Source organism: Mustelus asterias, chromosome 20 (genome assembly GCF_964213995.1).
Source record: "Mustelus asterias chromosome 20, sMusAst1.hap1.1, whole genome shotgun sequence".
In the NCBI taxonomy this organism is placed as follows: Eukaryota; Metazoa; Chordata; class Chondrichthyes; order Carcharhiniformes; family Triakidae; genus Mustelus; species Mustelus asterias.
The window spans coordinates 73838524-73861140 of record NC_135820.1 but is presented as its reverse complement, the minus strand read 5'-3'; the positions used below and the strand labels follow the sequence as shown (position 1 = coordinate 73861140).

At 44.8% G+C, this 22617-nt stretch overlaps 1 protein-coding gene across 1 annotated transcript in view; it reads left to right on the top strand.

The window, feature by feature from the left end:
* Positions 1-22617, top strand: part of LOC144508638 (deoxynucleoside triphosphate triphosphohydrolase SAMHD1-like) — a 45038-nt gene that overhangs the window by 11520 nt on the left and 10901 nt on the right. The window contains exons 5-12 of the mRNA XM_078236856.1: positions 1757-1827; positions 5677-5829; positions 6913-7013; positions 8648-8765; positions 9595-9686; positions 10238-10353; positions 16937-16985; positions 17982-18072. Coding sequence (XP_078092982.1) covers positions 1757-1827; positions 5677-5829; positions 6913-7013; positions 8648-8765; positions 9595-9686; positions 10238-10353; positions 16937-16985; positions 17982-18072 — 791 coding nt within the window. The remainder of the gene's footprint in view (positions 1-1756; positions 1828-5676; positions 5830-6912; positions 7014-8647; positions 8766-9594; positions 9687-10237; positions 10354-16936; positions 16986-17981; positions 18073-22617) is intronic.

The window sequence follows — 22617 nt, the reverse complement described above, 5'->3', positions numbered from 1 at the left end:
CTCAGTCTTGCTTAACAAGGGTTACAGCTGGAGGCTTCAGTGTGCTTGAACAAAATTCATATCGGCCTTTTGGCTAAGATCAAGCGTAGAATCAAACGTGCAGTCAGGTGTAATGCTTGTTCTTGTCAGCTTGTATCTAGTCTGTCTCTTTTGTGTGGACCAGGAATTGGATTCAATTTGAATTTGAATTGCTTTTTGGAGCAAGCTCGGAGATGGATTGAGGGATTGCCCTGTCCACTCTGAACATTGACCTTGCAACTCTGAGGAAGGAATACATTTTTTAAAAAATTGTCCAGGGTTTATGACTGATATCCAGACTATTAGCAGAACATTCACCACTCAAATGAGAGGATTGGACTCAATTTTCTCCAATGCCAAATATTCTGCCAGGATTGACTGTAATGTCTCATACATGAAGAATGGCCACAAGTGTGAAGTTATTGTGGGTCACTGGTTCCTTTGATGTCCCAGTAAGAATTCGGAAATTAAGAGGGCGAATGGAAGTAGAACCATCCCCTTCCCATCACTAGTTGGATGGACGTTCCAATCTACACTCAGGCCTCAATTTTGCTCCTGAGTCAGGAGTGGGGACAATTCCCAGCTCTGTAAACTCAACCCAGAAGAAAGTGCCTTGGAAGTCTGGATTATCGTTCTGGGTGGGGGTGCGGTTTTGATAGGAGCTGATCCAGGGTGAGTTCAGAGGTTGCCAGATGTGAAGGTGGAAGGCTTGTCTCAGTGCTCCAGCAGCGGGTCAAAGTTAAAAAATAAATAAACCATAAAACAGCCCTTCACCTCCAAATTCCCCCGTCCTCACTGGCAGCAGCTGCAGGGCATAAATGAATGGAAAGTCTGGTCCTTATCTCTCCAAACAGGGTATCCTATCTCTCCAAAGAGCTCCATGAGCTTTAGATCTTCTCCTAAAGAGCAGAAGTCTTGTTCTGGACATCCGACTAATGGAAATCAGATCCTTTTGAGGCAGTGGCATTTTAACATGTGCAGTTGCCTCTGTATATTAGAACTTGCCCTCAATTGCACAATTTGCCCACTGCCAAAATGGTGGATGCCTTGTTTGTCTGCAGGACTTCCAGATTCCAACCTCTGGAGCCATTTTCATAATGGTGAACAGACTCTCCATGACTACAAAAATGCAGGCCTTGGGTCAGCCCCTTACTTCGATCCCATGATGGGGAACATTCAGCCCCGGTACAACAGGCAATCAACTATAGTTTTTTCACAATGTCACTTTAAATGCCAAGGATGGTATGGCCACTCCATTCAAACATTCTCTGTGAGAAATTCACAGTAGGAGGAACATTATTAACCATTTGATTAGTATCAAACCCTCAATGCAGCAAAGGGTTTTGCCCTCCCCCTTTGCTATGCATGATGCAAGGAATTGGATGCTGGCTTACTCTTTCATTTGGTTCTGAAAGTTGGGTATTGAGACAGGAGAATTCACCCGCAGTTGCACAAATACAGTGGAATTAAGTCTCTTTATTTACCTCACCATTCAAAAAGCATGAAGTGTGAAAAGTGTGCAGTTGGAAGAATTGAAGTAGAAATGAAGTTCAAATTTGGATCTTCCACTTAGCAGTCGTAACATTGCGATAAAACAAGGACTAAATCAGCATAACCTTTAGCCAAGGAAGTACATCAGAATATTAACTTTTGAAGTTTAATGAGGTATCATATATTTAACTTCCTAAACTATCAGCCTTGATGCATACAGCAGATGTAACATATTTCTTTTTCACAGGTCACGGGCCATTTTCACACTTGTTTGACAGAGCATTTATCCCACGTACTCGACCAGGGACAAACTGGAAGGTAACACTACCTGTAGATTCTGAGTAATGCTGACTGTTACAAAAAACAATGACATGAACTCTAGGCCATTATCATATCAATGGGGAAGATCTTCGTGGAACTCATTGGGAATTAGATTATTCATTCAAAGCCCTGCTGCCTGTTTATCAAATCATAAATCTGGTTCACCCTTCACCCCGGGCTTGCTGACATATATCTGTGCCCAGCCCAGCAACACGTCAGTTTTAAAATTCTCACCCTTGTGTTCATATCCCTCCATATCCTCACCCCCTCCTATCTCTGTAATATACTCCAGCCCTGATTTGCTTCAAGATCTCTGTGCTCCTCCAATTCCTACCTCATGCATATCCCCAATTTCCTTCACTCCCCCATTGGTGACCTTCAGGCGTTTGGATATTAGCTCCTGAGATCTCTCTCTAAACCTTTCCAATCTCTGTCTGTTTCTCCTTCTTTAAGTTGCTCTTTACAACCAACTCATTGATCATTTGTGGCTCGATATTTGATGTTGTTTGGTAACACTACACAGCACCTTGGGACATTTTATTATGTTGAACGCTCAATATGAGTGCAAGATGTTGTGCGAGTTAAAATGTTTGATGCGAGTGGCAGGAAAAAGTAAGGAAAACATTGCAGCCCCGCTGAGCACTGAAATAAATCAGCAAAGTCCCACTGTCCCTTCACCAGATACCTTTTTATTTACAAGTTCTCTTATAGTTCATAGAGTGCAACAGGTTCTGGGCAGAATTTTATGAGATTTTTTTCTGAGTGTCCAACTAGTCTGAAAATGGGAGAGTTCCAGATCCCTTTTTTTGGGCGAGTTTTCTGACCCTATCTTACGCACTCTGTCTCTGAAATTTTGGGCTAGTCTGTTTCTGGCCACAAGAGGCAGTGGGCAGGGCTTAACTTGCCAGAGAGCCAGCGGCTCAGATCAGAGTTACAAACTGCACATGCGCAAAAAAAGCGAAAAATAAAGCAGCTCTCCTGACAGAGCCCTCCCGGGTCAGATACAACCACCCTCTCCCCAGCAACACAGATCAACGAACTCTGCTCACCCTCACCCCAGCAACACAGTTCCCCATACACCCCCACAGCCCCCCAGCAATACAGCCTCCCCATTCCCCCCCACAGCCCCCCAGCAATACAGCTTCCCCATTCCCCCCCACAGCCCCCCAGCAATACAGCCTCCCCATTCCCCGCTACAGCTCCCCAGCAATACAGCAGCCCCCCATTCGCCTCCCCCCACCATCACACATCCAGAACCCATGCACTAGTGACCACAGACACTGCTGCTTGATAGGACCTGAGGAAGTAGCACTGCCAATTCAGAGAGTTTCCAGCACATCCCCCCACCTGCAACAGTGCTTCCTGCTGCCCGCACTAGAACCCAGAAGCATCCCTAACATCTGAGGTCAATGCTCAGACCCGGGGTCTGTGCTGAGAGTCCGAGGTTGGACTCTGTGATCAACAACAGCCCCCCAGAAACTCACAGCCTTCCCTGACCCGAAATGCAACATCACCGCCATGAAACAACCCCCTGTAAGCAGCACAGAGAAGTTTTAACGCTGAGACTTCCTCCTCCCTCACCCTTACTGATCAAGCGCCAGAATCAGACTTTTATTCATGAGGTGTTTTCCAGACCAATCCGGCTGCAGCGAACGAGGTGGTAAAAGCAGGCGAGATGGATGATTGGAGTGAAGCTCACTAATGAAATTATGATGCATGCAAAAACATTTAAATTGATGCCTCGTCCATTTTGGACGGGATCCCAATCGTCTCGATTTTGTTTCCCATGGTAAGATGAGAATGGGCACAAAAACGGGTGCCATTGCCACTAGCCGCTTTACGCCCAATTTTACATTTCCCGGCTGAAAAACGGGCGCAAAAAGGTCGTGAAATTCCACCCTCTGTGTCAGTATCCAGATTGCCCAGAGCTCTGACACTCCCAGTTATATGCAGAGAAAAGATTCCCTGATTGGGCAGGCAATAATGAGCTCACAAGAGGCCAACCTCGATGTCCTCATTGAAGTAATTACACGCACACTCCACATTGATTGGCTCAACTGAACATGACTAAATTTTTAACAAACATTATGGGGCGAGAAATCTGTTTGCTTTGAGCGACAGTACAAAATTCCAACTGCCATTTGCCGTGTGCGATGCATCACATGCTTCCTGCATGACCTCTGCCGCACTGCTTGAGGAAAGGGAGCAAAGAGGTGAGTCCCCCTGTGAGCAATGAAAGATCTTGGATCAACACTAGCCTGATGTCACACAATCAAATAGCTGGTGTGACACCAAGATTCCACACCTGGGCAATGAATGTGCAGGCAACCTCTCAAACAAGAAACGTGAAGCTAAAAAATTGGCTCTGCACTTGTAAGATCCAAGCACCCAAAATGTAGGTATGGTAATTTTTGCAAACATTTTCTACTGTGATTTGGCTAGACTGTTTTCAGAGATGTTAAAGTTAATTTATTAGTCACAAGTCAGGCTTACATTAACACTGCAATGAAGTTACTGTGAAATTCCCCTCGTCATCACAGTCAATGCACCTAACCAGCATATCTTGCAGAGTGTGGGAGGAAACCGGAGCATCCGGAGGAAACCCACGCAGACACGGGGAGAACGTGCAAATTCCGCACAAAACAGTGACCCAAGCTGGGAATCGAACCCGGGTCCCTGGCGCTGTGAAGCAGCAGTGCTAACCACTGTGCTACCGTGCCACCCCATGTTGTGGTGAGTTGGTGGATTTGCCAGAATGTTCCAGTATCCTCTCAGTGCCAGGGGACAGTGGGGAATGGGGACAGGGGAGGGAGACTAGGTGACGTACTGTTGGGTCCATTCATTCCTTTGAACAGACGAGGGGACAGCACTGATATGAATTTTAAAATGGATTTCTTTTTTTAAACAGATAAAAGCTAAAACAACCTTGGAATTGGCTTTTACTGCCCGCCCCTGTACTGATCACACTGAATTCAGCTTGAACAGGATCTTGAAAACAAACTGCACAAACACACTGAAACCAAAACATATATCAACCCTTATCTCGTTATTGGAAATGTTATCCGCAAACTGTCTCTGTCTGGCAAACACAGGTCTTGCAGCTGCTGTTATCAAAAATGTGTTGCCTGCTGTGTATACTCCAGGAATGCAGTCGTTTTTTAGCTAACCCAGTATGCCTTCTGAGTTTTAAAATGTAGTCAATTTTTTAATATTAGCAGAGTTGCATAGGCAGAAATATCTTAAAATGAAGTCTTTGCATACACTGAAGCAAACAGAGCGAAGCATACATCGGATCTCTCACATACTCACAGAGGTTGTAATCTTCAGGCACATGTTCACCTCCCAATCTGTCTACCCCTCGGCCAATTTGCGCATAACTTGGGATATAGTCCAGAAATGATAACCTGAGAGGTCCTCTTCTTTAATTTAGTCCTTAGCCTCTGGTACTTGACAATTGAGAGCTCTGTCTAAGACCTGTGTTGTTGGTCCCAGTATGGGACCAATGATTGGATCGTCCTCCTCCCTCTGATTCAAGCTGATTCAGGATGTCCCTCACATTGATGCCAGTTGGTTACACAGCGTGATGGACCTTTTGATTCTGCTTGTGAAGGATGCTATCTGAACCCAAATATTATTGAATCTGCAAGATTCTCATTTTCCTCCTTCATTCAGCCGCCTGGTCCAAGGTGGTTTTGTTAGCATTTTGGCTGTCCCGTCAACAGTTATAGTCCTTATGCTGACAGGTAGCAAGTGTGTTGTGTCATTCGATAAGATCAGTTTCTGTGAACTTCATTTGTTCTTCATGGGAATAGATTGCTGATCTAATTTTTGTTCTTTATTTAATAGCACGAGGAAGCTTCATTGGAGATGTTTAATCACTTGCTAGAAAGCAATGGTCTGAAAGTTGCTTTCACAGAAAATCACCTAAATTCAGATGATATTATATTTATCCAAGAGCAGATCAATTGGAACCCATCAACTGAAGCAAGGGACCAAGAGGTAAGTGACAACAACCAACCAATGAAAAGAGAAGGATGGCCTGGGCAAGTTAACTACTTTAAAAATAAGAATGTGTATCGAGGTTAGTTTTGTTTCGTGCACCAAATGATTCTGCTGCAGATATTCTTCACAAATACTGTTGTGGAAAGGCTTGGGTGATGAATGTAATTCATGGAATGGAGTCGTCCAGAATTGCAAGGCCATGGGTTCAATTCCTATTGTGTTGAGTTGGCAGATCAATCATTGGGATCAAGGGATTTGGGAGTGTGATGGTTTCTGGATTAATATTCCAGAAAACAAAAGTTCAAATCTCACCATGGGAGGCTGAGAGTTTAAATTCAGTTCAATAAGAAATCTGGAAATAAAAATCTGATGACAGAAAAGTGACAGTGAAGCTGTCAGAATGTTAGAAAAAGCCAACTGGTTTGTTAATGTTGTTTAGAGAGTCTTCTCCTTACCTACTCTGGACCTCTACATGACTTCAGTCAAACAGAGACATGGGTCACTCTGAACTGTCCTCTTAAGTGGTTTTGCCGTGAATTGCTTGTTACAAGCTCACTTCCACTGCAGAAGGGGATATTAGCCAGATTTCAGCACCTATCTGCTTTCCAAAACTCTTGGTTGGAAGTATGCATGTGTGATGTTGAATAAAAACATGAACAGGATTCAGTCTGATACTCTCTACGATTCAATAGTTTGCTGGTGTTTGTTGTCAAGTTGAAGGCTGCTTATTTGAGTGAGGGTATCTTGGGAACGTGCCCCACTTATGTCAATAGTGTTAGGAGAGGAGATATAGGGGGAAAACTGGTTAACTTGGAGGACAAGAGTGCTGGTGATTGGTTTGTATGGGGTTGGTAGGTGTTGGCAATTCCTGGATGAGCTGCTGTGCTACATCCTGACCCAGCAAGGTATGACAGAGCTCGACTACTGGGTGAGGTACCTAATTTCAGCTGCTCTTGTTCATAGTGAAGAGATTGAAGATAAGGAGAATGCGAAAGAAGAAACCAAGGCATGGTTCTCAGAGTTCTCACTCTGTCCTGTGAGTTCATTTTTGTATCTAACTTTGGTATCTTGTCTTTTCAGTGGCCATTCAGTGGCCGGCCCAGAGAGAAGGGCTTTCTGTATGAAATTGTCGCCAACAAGAGAAATGGGATTGATGTTGATAAGTGGGATTATTTTGCCAGGTAAGCCTGCTCTCTCAATCTTTCTGATCACTAAGTGATGAACACTGTCTCTCTAATCAATCTCAGAAGAATTCACCAGGTGCAATACAAAAGTTAACTGAAAGTAAGTTTCTGTGTTGTGGTATTCTGTATTGAATGACCAGCCCCATACTGTAGCATCACACAACACTAAAGGAGGCCATTTAGACATCTGCTTGTGACATCTCGCCGAACATTTGTCCCATTTTCCTATTTCACATTTTCTTGAATTTCTTTTAGAATATATCAATTATCATTTTGAAAATGATTACTGAACATTTTTCCTCCCACTCTTCCAGTCAATACATTCTAGATCTGAACTCAGAGTAACAAAATGCTCCTGATCTGACATTCCCAACCATCTTTCCTCGATTAATTTAAATCTGTTCCCTTTACTTACTGACCTTCATATTAATGGATTATAGAATCACACAGTGCAGAAGAGGTCCTTTGGCCCATCGAGTCTGCACCGACACATTTATATCCTGTATAATTCATTTAAAATTATATCCATTAATACTTTTGTTCGAACTTTCTCTCTCCTCTTCCTGAAGGTGTTGTCTCTCACTGATATGCAGATTCAATAGGCAAGATGGTTCTCTAGCATTCACTCGAATGGTGCGTGTGAATGTTGGAAGGCTATTTGACCATATGGGGCATCACAGTTCATTTTGATGTTGAACTCACTCCTTGGGTACATGCGCACTAGATGGGTGGGAAGGGAAATGTTGCTGGAACTGCTGTCTTGGCTGAGATCAGCTAATTGAGGATGAATTAGTGAATCTCTGGGACAATCTGGTCTGCATGCCTTGTGCTACATGAGGCCTGGTTCTATACACCTGAATCTTGCTCTACACCTTTTCCCACTTCTCAGTAGAATGATATCAGGACTCAAAGGGCTTAATTATGAGGACAGATTGTACAAACTCTGTTTGTAGTCTCTTAAGTTTAGAATATTGAGGGATGATAAAATGATAAAATCATTGGCTATGATAGATATCGTGGATCCAAGCCTCACTCCAAGGCTTGAGGCCAAAAGTAAAAAGGATGCTCGAGTGCATTCTTGAGGGAGTGCTGACTTTCAGATGGGACTTTAAACTGATGTCCAAACTTTCCTCCAGGTGGATATAAAATATCTCGTTGCGCTATTTCGATGAAGAGCAGTGAATTATTCCCTGGGCCCTGACCAAATTGATCCTTCAGTCAACATCAGAAACACAGATTACTTGGTCATGATCACATTGTTGTTTTGTGGGAGCTTGCTGTTCACAATTGGCTGCTGCGTTTCCTACATTACAACAGTAACTACACTTTGAAAGTACTTCACTGGCTGTAAATTACTTTGAAATGCCTTAAGGTCATGAAAGACTGCATGTACATGCAAGTCTTTCTTTATACAGAGAAAATAACATCTCTGCTGCGCAAATCCAGTACTTGGCAGCATAATGGTAAATAGAATTAAGTCAACTAAATGTGAAAACAGGTGCCTTATTTACAATTTTAAAGTGCAACTCTCTTCATTTGGGGATTGCGAGCTGATTTAGCAGAATATTTGACCATGTTAATGAAAATGATGTGAAGGCTGGGATTGATGGTGTCTTGTCTTGTTTCTGAAGGGACTCTTATCACCTGGGGATGCAGAACAACTTTGATTCCACGCGCTTCCTCAAGTTTGCTCGAGTTTGTGAAATTGATGACGAACAGAAAACCAAGTTGATTTGCACTCGAGATAAGGTGTGTTACCTTAGATAGAATGGAGAGTGATAATTAAGTTGTGGTTTTGTAGAATCACATTCTGTGGTACGCCAACGTACCTCAAGCAAACTAAAGTCCATAATAAATAAATGCAAAATAGGGAGTGGGATAGCTTGATCTTGGTTTCAGATAAAGCTCGGCACAACATCGTGAGCCGAAGGGCCTGTTCTGTGCTGTACTGTTCTATGTTCTATGTTCTAAAATATTGCGGATGCTGGAATCTGAATCAAAAATGCTGGAAAATCTCAGCAGATCTGACAGCATCTGTAGAGCGAGAATAGAGCCAACGCTTCAAGTCTGGATGACCCTTGGAAAGGCATGAAATATCTCAAGGCACTATGCCGATGAAGACCCATGAAGTTATCCCTGGGTCCAGACCAAACTGACCCTTCGAAGGATCATCCAGACTCGAAATGTTGGCTCTATTCTCTCTCCACAGATGCTGATGGACCTGCTGAGATTTTCCAGCATTTTCTGTTTTGCTGAAAGTCTATAATAAAACCACGACTTCTCTCGGATAATTCAATACAATTTTCAGCTATTTTCCTCCCTCTCTCTGCCTCTGGAGACCTCTTGGAAGGCATTTTTAAAATGCATTTATGGGATGTGAGTGTCGCAGGATTCTGATTTGAAACGTTGGCTCTGTTCTCTTTCCACTGATGCTGTCAGACCTGCTGAGATTTTCTAGTATTTTGTGTTTTCACACTTGCTGGTAAATGCTGCTCCATGCTGTCTGTTCAGGAACTTTGCTGCTGATGCACCTTGTGATGACCAAGAGTTTAATTCCAGTTTGCATCTTTCTCTGCAGGAGGCTGGTAATCTGTATGACATGTTTCACACACGTTATACTTTGCATTGCAGAGCCTGTCAGCATAATGTGGTCAATGGCATTGAATGTATGTGAGTATTGTTGTAGTGCTTATCTGGGGCATTTTTCTTTTGTATTTTCCCATTTTCTATCTCTTGTCGCGGATCAAATGTTCTTCTCTTCTGGAGGAACTCTCGTTGCGAATTACAAGTCCTTGTTTCTGGTCATCCTCTAGCACCTTATCTCCAAATGTGAAGCCATGATGGTGAGGGTGAGCAGCTGATTGGCGTTGCCTAAGAGACATCAAACTCCAGCCCGCCTGGTCCTCACTGACAGTGACACGTTTACACTGCAGCAACAATCTCTGTCTGTTGGCCATCATTAGGAACCCTGGCTGATTTGTATTCTCTTTAATCTTCCCCTTCCCCATCCTAAGGACACTGAGGCCAATAACAGAGCATTGCTACTGTGCCTGCTCAGCTGTACAAGCTCCGTACAGACCAGCGATCCATCCTGGGCTTCAATCTGATCCCCCATGGCAGTGAATGCACCCACTGAGCCATTGGGTTCCTGGAAAAACAATTTAAAAATCCTTGTTTGGAAAATGTCACTGACACATTTCTGAAAATATTTAATCTTTCAGGATCACAGATGCACTGGTGCTGGCAGATCCGCATATCCAGATAAGTGGTACAGGTGGGACGCTTTATCAAATGTCCACATCAATTGATGACATGGAGGCTTACACCAAACTGACAGGTGAGTGTTTTTGTGTGATTCAGTCAGATATCTAGTTTTCCTTGAATCTTACTGCAAGGTTCAGTTTCCTTGCTTTTTCCTCCCTGCCATTTCCTTCTGGAAAAACTGGCAGCAGAAAAACCGGGTGATGAGAAATTGTAAACCAATGGAAAGAATTGGAAAGTATTCTGGATTTCTGGTGAAGGGTAATGGACATGATACATGAACTCTAGCCGGGATTTTCTGCTCTTGTCGCATGGGAATACGCCATGGTGATTTGGCTGCCTAGATTCAACGGGACTGGACAATCCCGTAGGTGTGTGGGGCTGGAAAATCCCTCCTTCTGTTTCTCCCTTCACAGTAACATTCATGTCACACAAGTGCCAGGCAATGACCATCTCCAACAAGATAGGATCTAATCATCGCCCCATGACATTCAATGACTTTACCATCGTTGAATGTTCCCACTATCAACATCCTGGGGTTATCATTGACCAGAAACTGGACTGGACCAGTCACATGAGGACTGTGGTTACAAGAGCAGATCAGAGGCTAGAAATCCTGCGGGGTGTAACTCACTTCCTGACTCCCCAAAGCCTGTCTACCATCCGCCAGGACAAGTCAGGAGTGTGATGGAATACTGTCCACTTGCCTGAAAGAGTTCAGCTCCAACAATGAGAATCACAACACCACCCAGGACAAAGCAGCCCGCTTGATTGCTACCCCATCCACAAACCTTCACTTCTTGCAACACCGACGAACAGTGGCAGCCGTGTGTACCATCTACAAGATGCACTGCAGGAACTCACCAATGTTCCTCAAACAGCACCTTCCAAACCCACGACAACAACCATCTAGAAGGACTGGAGTAGCAGATACCTGGGAATACCACCACCTGGAAATTCCCCTCCAACCACTCACCGTCCTGACTTGGAAATATATCGCTGTTCATTCACTGTTGCTGGGTCAAGATCCTGGAACTCCCTCTCTAACAGCAATGTGGGTGTACCTACACCACCTGGACTGCAGTGGTTCAAGCAGGCAGTTTACCCCTACATTCCAAGGGTAACTAGGGATGGGCAATCAATGCTGATCCAGCCAGCGACACCCACATCCCGTAAATAAATTTAAGAAAAGATACTGCTGGACCTGCTGAGTATTTCCAGTGCTTTCTGTTTTTATTTTCCATTTCTTTTTGGCTCCCAGTTTTATCTTTCAGATCTATATTTTCACGGTATGGGTGTTCTGGGTGCCTGCAGTATTGGGAAGGTCTATGGGATAGGTTGGATGTGAATGTCATTCCTCTTTTGGAAAGAAGCAATGGGTTACAAATTGATCAGCACATGTGTTGGGGTGTACAGGTTAGTGTTCTCGTTGAGGGGAGCAGCGTGCAAACTTTGTGCTGCCTCCTCAGTTCAATGATTTCTGAGTACAGTCCAATGCTACCTGGCTATCGACACGAGACGAGGCTGATTAGCCGGTGAGGCCTAGATGAGGTGCAGCTAGCCTGCAGAACTTAAAGGCAGCCTATCCTTTGTTTAAGTGAGGCTGCACTGATTCATACTGCTGTTGAATGTCTCTGATGGAACTTGGAGCAAGATAGATGGAACACCAGCGCAGAGAGGGAGGAGTCTGCTATGTCACGTTGGAGGCCCCAGTCATGAAGATGCTTCAGAGGAGGGAGACATATTTTCACAGGGGTGCAGCTGACCCTCAAGGAAGATCATTTGAAGTAAATGGAAACAGTTGGCCATGGGATTCATTTCCCATAGCCTGACCCCTCAGACCTGACAGCGATACAGGAAGAAGATTAATGGCTTCATGTGGATGGTTCAGGTCAGTGAATGCATCCGCAAATGACGTCTCAGAAAAGCACTAAGCAGAAATAGCTCAGTTGGGAGTGTTAGACTGGAGATCTAAAGGTCCCTGGTTCTGTCCCAGGTTTCAGCAGAAGGCCACATGCTGGCTTTCATCACTATCTGCTAATTCACAATGTGGGTGGCACAGTGGTTAGCACTGCTGCGTCACAGTGCCAGGGACCTGGCTTTGATTCCGGTCTTGGGTGGCTGTCTGTGCGGAGTTTGAACATTCTCCCCATGTCTACATGGGTTTCCTCCGGGTGCTCTGGTTTCCTCCCACAGTCCAAATATGCGCAGACTAGGTGGAATGGCCATGCTAAATTGCCCCTTAGGATCCCAAAATGTGTGGGGATTAGCGTGGCAAATGTGTGGGGTTACGGGGAGAGGGTGGAGGGAAGAGTCTAGGTAAGATGCTCTGTTGGAGAGATGTTGCAGACTCAATGGGCCGAATGGCCTTCTTCTGCGCTGTAGTGATTCTATGATCTCCTATCCAACAGATCCCCATGACTCATCCCGAAGACTCGGATTCACTCCTATCGTTCCCAAACAGCACGTTGCCCTCATACAGCTTGAATGATCAAACACACCTCTGGCTGCCTCCTCGTATCTTCAACTATATAGGGTGGCACAGTAGCACAGTGGTTAGCACTGCTGCTTCACAGCTCCAGGGACCTGGGTTCGATTCCCGGCTTGGGGACATCTCCACACTGTCTGTGTGGAGTTTGCACATTCTCCTCATGTCTGCGTGGGTTTCCTCCGGGTGCTCCGGTTTCCTCCCACAGTCCAAAGATGTGCGGGTTAGGTTGATTGGCCATGCTAAAAATTGCCCCTTAGCGTAGATTAGAGGGATTAGCGGGTAAAATATGTAGGGATATGGGGGTAGGGCCAGGGTGGGATTGTGGTCGGTGCAGACTCGATGGGCCGAATGGCCTCTTTCTGTACTGTAGGATTTCTATGATTCTATTTGGCTAAAACCTCTATGACTGTAAACCCAGTGCAGCACAATCACTGGCATTCTTCCCTTTCTCTTGCAGTCGAAGGTAGCACAGAACAGAAAGGTTCAGCAGGGACCAGGCAGAGCTTCATCCACTGAACCTAATTGGTGCTGTCAGTCAAAGGGTGCAGCTGCAACGGAGCCCAGAGCATCACCAAGATCATTGATGGTGAAAGGATAATACTGCCTTGGGGCCCTTCTCAACTCCCAGCCCACCCTCAACGGCCAACCCCTTGACAGCAGCAGCTGACCCAGCCTTGATTTAGGATTTGGTGGCAATGCCACTAACCACCCAATATCTCAGAGCTGTAGTGAAAGCTCAGGCTGAGTTCAAGGGATCCATGCTGCTGCCATCATAGCTGTGGATCTCAGTGCTGAAAGGGTGCTTCAGGCTCTGTCAGGAATCCAGCAATCTACCCTGCAACAGGATTGCTGAGGTACCACACTGCAGGAGTGCCACTGGCTCTCTCAGTGCAGTGCTGTCCATGCCAAGATGGTGAAATCTGAAGCTGGGCCCTCGAGTTTTATTTATAGTTTGTTTATTCTCACAATGCAGGTCCAAAGAACTCAATTAGACAAATACAACATGCTTATGCCCTGCAGTCAGTTCAGTCTCATTCCCCCAGTGAAAGTCAGTGACCTGCGATCAGCCATGTTGCAATCACTGGGGTGAGTAGCATTAGGACAGTAAAAGGCGTCTGCAAAATGGCCACTGGGGGAATGCAACACAGGTTTTTAGCTTATTTTTGCTTGTATAATTGAATGTATTGCTGGTTACAGATGTGAGGGAGAAGGTTTTGTGTGTCGTGTGATGGCAAAGAGGTCACTGTGATGGGACATCTCAGGTGGATGTGAAGGTGAGGAATAGTGGGTCCATGGTGGTCTGAGGAACTAGTCAAATTGAAACTAGAGTCTCAGCAAATAGTCCCTGACAACCGATCCAGGTGTTCAGGATTCTTTGTCCCATCCTTCTCCTGTTCCTTCTCCTCTCAAGTGGTCTCTGGATTACTGGTGGCAATGACTGTTCCCTCACGATGTTAGTGAATGCTGCAAGCTGCCCTCAACTTGCATATCTCATCTGGTGTGTACTGGAGGGTTCCAGCTGAGCAATCTAGGCAGATGTGTCTTGCATCAGCAACCACCTACCTGTTCAACCTGAATCACTTCAGGGACTACTCCTGGGCCAGGGGCAGGTGAGAAAGGTGTTCCTGTAAAGTGCTTTGTGGCGAGCCCTCCTTCCTCACTGTGGGTAGTGTCCCTGCCTCTGAGCAGAAGCTCCAGGTTCGATCCCATTTCAGCACTTGAAGTTCAAGGAAGATGTGTTCATAACATGGCCAAACAGGTTGAGAATCAGCCTGTAAATACTTACAATACGCCGCTGGCAGGCAGTAAGAGTGGGAGACTCTTCTGGTCAGCCTGAACCGTTCAGTTGTTGGAGCAAAACAGCGTCCCCATGTCAGAAGACTCCATGCACAGGTTCTTGCCATGGACCCTACTCCACTGTAAGCATCCTCTTCACCTCGAGGGCGTACCTCATCCTCCTCATTCTTCACAGAAGTTCCACTCACTGCAGTTACTGTTTATTTCATGGTTATCTTGCAACACTTCCATAGCCTTTGTTTTCAAATCATGTTGCCTCCTTGATTTTAATCAGCAGATCTTCAAAAAATTCACCCCAGGTTCTTCAAATAACTTAATCTAAGCAGAAATAACTTTTTTAAATATTTAAAATAAAGTATGTGGGCATCATTGGCAAAACCAACCTTTGTTCTCTATTCTTAAATTGCCCTTGAACGGAATGTCTTGCTAGGCCATTTCAGAGGGCAGTTAAGAATTAACCACATTGCTGTGGCTCTGGAGTCACATGTAGGCCAGAACGGTTAAGGACAGCAGATTTCCATCCCTGAAGGTCGTTAGTAAACCAGATGGGTTTTTACAAGCACCAATGATGGTTCCATGGTCACCGTTACTGAAACTGGCTTTCAATTTCTATTAACTAAATTTAAATTCCGCCACCTGCTATGAGGGGATTTGACAAGCATCAGCTTGGGCCTCTGGATTACTAGTTCAGTGACATTGCCGCTGTGTCACCATCTCCCCAAAGTAGCCATGATGTGGAGATGCCGGCGTTGGACTGGGGTGGGCACAGTAAGAAGTCTCACAACACCAGGTTAAAGTCCAACAGGTTTATTTGGAAGCACAAACTTTCGGAGCGCTGCTCCTTCATCAGGTGAGGGAAGAGTTGGGTTCACAAACAGGGCATATATAGACACAGGCTCAATTACAAGATAATGGTTGGAATGCGAGTCTTAACAGGTAATCAAGTCTTTACAGGTGCAGACAATGCAAGTGGAGAGAGGCTTAAGCACAGGTTAAAGAGGTATGAATTGTTAATAAGATTTTGCATGCCCAAGCAAGTCGTGGGGGTTACAGGTAGTGTGACATGAACCCAAGATCCCGGTTGAGGCCGTCCTCATGTGTGCGGAACTTGGCTATCAGTTTCTGCTCAGTGATTCTGGGTTGTTGTGTGTCTTGAAGGCCGCGTTGGAGAACGCTTACCCAAAGATCAGAGGCTGAATACCCTTGACTGCTGAAGTGCTCCCCAACAGGAAGAGAACAGTCTTGCCTGGTGATTGTCGAGCAGTGTTCATTCATCCGTTGTTGTAGCATCTGCATGGTTTCCCCAATGTACCATGCCTCGGGACATCCTTTCCTGCAGCGTATCATTTGGACAACGTTGGCCGAGTCGCAAGAGTATGTTCCGTGTACCTGGTGGATGGTGTTCTCACGTGAGATGATGGCATCCGTGTTGATGATCCGGCACGTCTTGCAGAGGTTGCTGTGGCTGTGTTGTGTGGTGTCGTGGTTGCTGTTCTCCTGAAGGCTGAGTAGTTTGCTGTGAGCGATGATCTGTTTGAGGCTGCGCGATTGTTTGAAGGCAAGTATTGGGATGGGGGGACGGCATTAGCGGGATGTTCATCTTCATCGATGACATGTTGAAGACATATGGCAACGCAGAATCGCCGAGCAGAGACTGATAGCCAAGTTCCGCATACATGAGGATGGCCTCAACCAGGGATCTTGGGTTCATGTCACACTACCTGTAACCCCCACGACTTGCCTGGGCTCGCAAAATCTCACGAACTGTCCTGGCTTGAGACAATACACACCTCATTAACCTGTGCTTAACCCTCTCTGCACTCGCATTGTCTGCATCTGTAATGACTTGATTACCTGTAAAGACTCACATTCCAACCATTATCTTGTAATTGAGTCTGTGTCTATATATGCCCTGTTTGTGAACCCAACTCTTCACTCACCTGATGAAGGGGCAGCAGTCCATAAACTTGTGCTGCCAAATAAACCTGTTGGACTTTAGCCTGTTGTTGTGAGACTTCTTACTGTGCCTCCCCAAAGTAGGAGAGGGAGGGATGGGTGGTGTGGATGGGGGGCTGGGTGCCTCGTGCTGTTAAACACAGCTGGGACTGATTAGCACTGTGTCCAGTGCAAGTGTGCTGATAAAGTTTGTTGAATTAACATTGTGTCAGTCAGAATGTTTTCTGACATCTTGGTAGCGCCTCTTCTGCCCCTTTCTGGGATCCACATGATGTGCCTAAACTCATATCCTTCCCAGAAAACCTGGTTGGCATCATTGTAAACCCTTTGGGCCTTCTGTAACCTTGGCACCAGCACTACAGAGCCCATTTTCACCGCCTATATTTCATTGGAACTTGTGTTGTTGCTTTTCCAGATGATATATTTCAGCAAATCTTAAGGTCATCTGACCAAAATCTGAAAGACCATAAGACCATAAGACATAGGAGCGGAAGTAAGGCCATTCGGCCCATCGAGTCCACTCCACCATTCAATCATGGTTGATTTCAACTCCATTTACCCGCTCTCTCCCCATAGCCCTTAATTCCTCGAGAAATCAAGAATTTATCAATTTCTGTCTTGAAGACGCTCAACGTCTCGGCCTCCACAGCCCTCTGTGGCAATGAATTCCACAGACCCACCACTCTCTGGCTGAAGAAATTTCTCCTCATCTCTGTTCTAAAGTGACTCCCTTTTATTCTAAGGCTGTGCCCCCGCGTCCTAGTCTCCCCTGTTAATGGAAACAACTTCCCTACGTCCATCCTATCTAAGCCGTTCATTATCTTGTAAGTTTCTATCAGATCTCCCCTCAACCTCCTAAACTCCAATGAATATAATCCCACGATCCTCAGACGTTCATCGTATGTCAGGCCTACCATTCCTGGGATCATCCGTGTGAATCTCCGCTGGACCCGCTCCAGTGCCAGTATGTCCTTCCTGAGGTGTGGGGCCCAAAATTGCTCACAGTACTCCAAATGGGGCCTAACCAGTGCTTTATAAAGCCTCAGAAGTACATCCCTGCTTTTGTATTCCAAGCCTCTTGAGATAAATGACAACATTACATTTGCTTTCTTAATTACGGACTCAACCTGCAAGTTTACCTTTAGAGAATCCTGGACTAGGACTCCCAAGTCCCTTTGCACTTTAGCATTATGAATTTTGTCACCGTTTAGAAAATAGTCCATGCCTCTATTCTTTTTTCCAAAGTGTACGACCTCGCACTTGCCCACGTTGAATTTCATCAGCCACTTCTTGGACCACTCTCCTAAACTGTCTAAATCTTTCTGCAGCCTCCCCACCTCCTCAATACTACCTGCCCCTCCACCTATCTTTGTATCATCGGCAAACTTGGCCAGAATGCTCCCAGTCCCGTCATCTAGATCGTTAATATATAAAGAGAACAGCTGTGGCCCCAACACTGGGGCACAGAAAATCCTCCAAAATGTCATTGACCGCAAGCTCTACAAATGCGTTGGGCATGTTCGGCCTGAAGAAAAAAGAGAAGTTAAAAAAGTCAGTATTACAATGAACTATACATTATTTACCAACAAGTCATTCAGTTCACCTGGTCCATATTTGGTCTCCCTCCACTCTAATTACATCACCCACCATGCCCTTGCACCCTGATATTCTGGAGTTTCAAACCCTTCCACTTTGGGTGGAAGTTCTAAAAATTGCGGATTGGTTTCCCGAGCACTGTAACTGGCAATTCAAGAGAAACAGTCCTGCTAACGCGATAGTTTATACCTTACCGAGCCAGAAATTGTTGTAATCTTTTATGAGCTTTATTTATAAATTACGTTATGCATCTCACTGTGCAACACCATATCAAAAACTTTCTTTGTGGCTCGGTGATACTGAGCCATTCAACTCTTGTAAAGGCAATGCCATTTACAAGCAGTGGGCAAAGGTCATGTGATTAAGCATCATGTGAGTGGTGTCACGTTACCAAATGTCATGTGATCCAATATCATAACAATTTCTCCAGGAATATCTCAAAACAGAGTTGGCAACCCTGCACTTTTCCCTTCTCCCTCATGTAGTACTTTGAGCTGCAGCCACTCTACGTGACACCAAGCTTCACTTTCTCATCCCTGTTTGCATAAAGAAAGTCTCCTAAATGCTTTATCGCATCTGTTAGTTGCTACCTTAGTCTTACTCCCCTTTGATCTGATCCACATGCATTCTATCAAACCTCTTCATCATTATTAAAAAATTTACAAGCAACCTCTTATTTTTTTCCAGTGTTTCATTTTCCAATGTTCAGGTGATTCTTCCCCCTTTTCTAGTGAAGTCATATTGAGAGACAATCAGGAGTGGCTGTAAAGGAACAGTGCTTTATTGCACTGAATTACCACTAGTGCATTTGTTATTTCCTCCGCCATCTCTTTTAGTACCCTGGTCCTGGTGGAATGCATCCCAGGATACTGAAAGAGATGGCGGGGGAAATAGCAAATGCACTAGTGGTAATTTACCAAAATTCGCTGGACTCAGGGGTGGTTCTCGCAGATTGGAAAAAAGCAAATGCAACGCCACTGTTTTAAAAAAGAGGTAGACAAAAGGTGAGTAACTATAGGCCAGTTAGTTTAACATCTGTAGGAGGGAAAATGCTTGAATCTATCATCAAGGAAGAAATAGTGAGACATCTGGATATAAATTGTCCCATTGGAAAGATGCAGCATGGGTTCATGAAGGGCAGGTCATGTTTGACTAATTTGGTGGAATTCTTTGAGAACATTACATGTGCAGTGGACATTGGGGAACCTGTGGATGTAGTGTATCTGGATTTCCAGAAGGCATTTGACAAGGTGCCGCACCAAAGACTGCTACATAAGATAAAGGTGCACGGTGTTACCGGTAATGTATTAGCATGGATAGAGGATTGATTAACTAACAGAAAGCAAAGAGTGGGGGTAAATGGGTGTTTTTCTGGTTGGCGATCAGTGACTAGTGGTGTGTCTGAGGGGTCAGTGTTGGGACCGCAATTGTTTATGATTTACAGAGATGATTTGGAGTTGGACCAAGTGTAGTGTGTCAAAATCCACAGATAACACGAAGATGAGTGGCAGAGCAAAGTATGCAGAGGGTGCTGAAAGTTTGCAAAGGGATATAGATAGTCTAAGTGAGTGGGCGAGGGTCTGGCAGATGGAGTACAATGTTGGTAAATGTAAGGTCATCCATTTTGGTAGAAATAACAGCAAAATGGACGATTATTTAATGGTAAAAAATTGCAGCATGCTGCTGTGCAGAGGGACCTGGGTGTCCTTGTGCATGAATCACAAGGAGTTGGTTTGCAGGTGCAGCAAGTAATTAAGAAGGGAAAAGGAATTTTGTCTTTCATTGCTAGAGGGATGGAGTTTAAAAACAGCGAGATTATGTTGCAGCTGTATAGGGTGCTGGTGAGGCCACACCTGGAGTACTGTGTACAGTTTTGGTCTCCTTACTTGAGAAAGGATATACTGGCACTGGAGGGGGTGCAGAGGAGATTCACGAGGTTGATTCCGGAGTTGAGAGGGTTGGCTTATGAGGAGAGACTGAGTAGACTGGGGCTATACTCATTGGAATTCAGAAGAATGAGGGGAGATCTTCTAGAAACATATAAGATTATGAAGGGAATAGATAAGATAGAAGCAGGGAAGTTGTTTCCACTAGCGGGTGAAACTAGAACTAGGGGGCATAGCCTCAAGATAAGGGGAGGCAGATTTAGGACTGAGTTGAGGAGGAACTTCTTCACACAAAAGGTTGTAAATCTGTGGAATTCTCTGCCCAGTGAAGCAGTTGAGGCTACCTCATTGAATGTTTTTAAGGCAAGGTTAGATACATTTTTGAACAGTAAAGGAATTAAGGGTTATGGTGAGCGAGCGGGTAAGTGGAGCTGAGTCCACGAAAAGAACAGCCATGGTCTTATTGAATGACAGAGCAGGCACAAAGGGCCAGATGGCCTTTATAAATCGGAGTATCGAGTATAAAAGTTGGAGTGTTATGGTAAGGTTATATAAGGCATTGGTGTGGCCGAATTTAGAGTATTGTGTACAGTTTTGGTCACCTAGTTACAGGAAGGATGTAAATAAGGTTGAAAGAGTGCAGAGATATTGCCGGGACTTGAGAAGCTGAGTTACAGAGAGAGAGTGAATAGGTTGGGACTTTATTCCCTGGAGCGTAGAAGAATGAGGGGAGATCTGATAGAGGTGTATAAGATTTTGATGGGTATAGATAGAGTGAATGCAAGCAGGCTTTTTCCACTGAGGCTAGGGGAGAAAAAAACCAGAGGGCATGGGTTAAGGGTGAAAGGAGAAAAGTTGAAAGGGAATATTAGGGGGGGCTTCTTCACGCAGAGAGTGGTGGGAGTGTGGAATGAGCTGCCGGATAAAGTAGTAAATGCGGGGTCACTTTTAACATTTAAGAAAAACTTGGACAGATGCATGGATGAGAGGGGTGTGGAGGGATATGGTCCAAGTGCAGGTCAGTGGGACTAGGCAAAAAATGGTTCGGCACAGACAAGAGGGGCCAAAAGGCCTGTTTCTGAGCTGTAATTTTCTATGGTTCTATGGCCTACTCCTGCTCCTAGTTCTTATGTTCTTATGTTATGAATAAAGTAAAGTAAGGCCAAATACCTGTGGTGAACACAAACAGGTCCCAACTGGGACAATGCAATAATGGACCCACTCAGGGGCCTGCTTTATACAGGGCTTGGTATGCGAGCTCCACCTAATGAATTCATTACCAATCCCCAGGGAGCTCGTTCATATTCAATGAGTCCTACAGAGAGGTCAATCAATGATTCCCCCATGCAAGTCCAGGGAATAATCACAAAGACTATTTAGCATTCTATCCTTCCAGTTCCATGCTGTTTTGTGCAGAGTTGGGCAGTTGTGTTGCTTTCAGAGATCTCATCACCTCTGTGTCATTACTCCTAGGAATGGGTCCAGTTTCTATACGTTTCCTGATTATACCCAGCTAGATACCTGTGCCTCGACTTTATGTCTATAACGGTGCTGCCCAAATGCTTTACAGGCATCAAGTGGAGAATAAGCAAGATTTTCTCTGGCTCAACATAGGCACAGCGTAAAAACCCGTGCTTGCAGTAACTGTATACCATGAACACAAGCAATAGAAGCAGGAGTAGGCCACCAGGCCCTTCAAACCTGCCCTGCCATTCAATACATACATGGCCATCTCCTCATAACCCTCTATTCCTCAATCTATCAGATATTCATCCACATTCACTTGAAATACTTTTAATGATGCAGCCTCCACTACCCTTTGGGGCAGAGAATTCCAGAACACATGCTTCTATCTTTGGAACAGTGTTTGCTAATCTTCCGAGCTGATTTCTTCAAAACTGTTCTTTTTGACCTCATGAATATTCATTGCCACTAAATTCCAATTTGTCTGTCGTTTTGTAGCCTGATTCCACTTCTATGTTGAGTTTGTAACTCCGTTCTTCTGTTTGCTCTTCATCACAGTCCTCTCGTGAACAGTAAATTCTTCTTCCATTGATCAGTTATTGCACCAGCTCCCATTCACTCATCCCCCTCTCATTCTCACGATCTAAATTAATTCCCGGTGCAGCAATTCTTGAAGTGTAAAATTCTTATTCTTGTGTTCAGATTCCTATAACTCCCTAACTCTGCGCTGTCCTCCGGCGCTACAACAATCCAAGATCCCTGGGTATCTCCAGTTCAAGCATTTTGTGCATTCCTGTAACTTTATCACTGCCTCAGTTGCCGGGGTGATAAGGTCTAGGGTTCCCTCCCCCACTCCTCTGCCTATCTCTATCACTCTCTTCCTTTACCATGTTTCATAAAACCGACCTTCCTAACTGAGCTTTCACTCACCTGTTCTAATATTGTATGGAACCGGAAGAAATAGCAGAGGTACTTAATGAATACTTTACTTCAGTATTCACTATGGAAAAGGATCTTGGTGGTTGTAGTGCAGACTTGCAGCAGACTGAAAAGCTTGAGCATGTAGATATTAAGAAAGAGGATGTGTTGGAGCTTTTGAAAAGCATCAATTTAGATAAGTCGCCGGGACCAGATGAGATGTACACCAGGC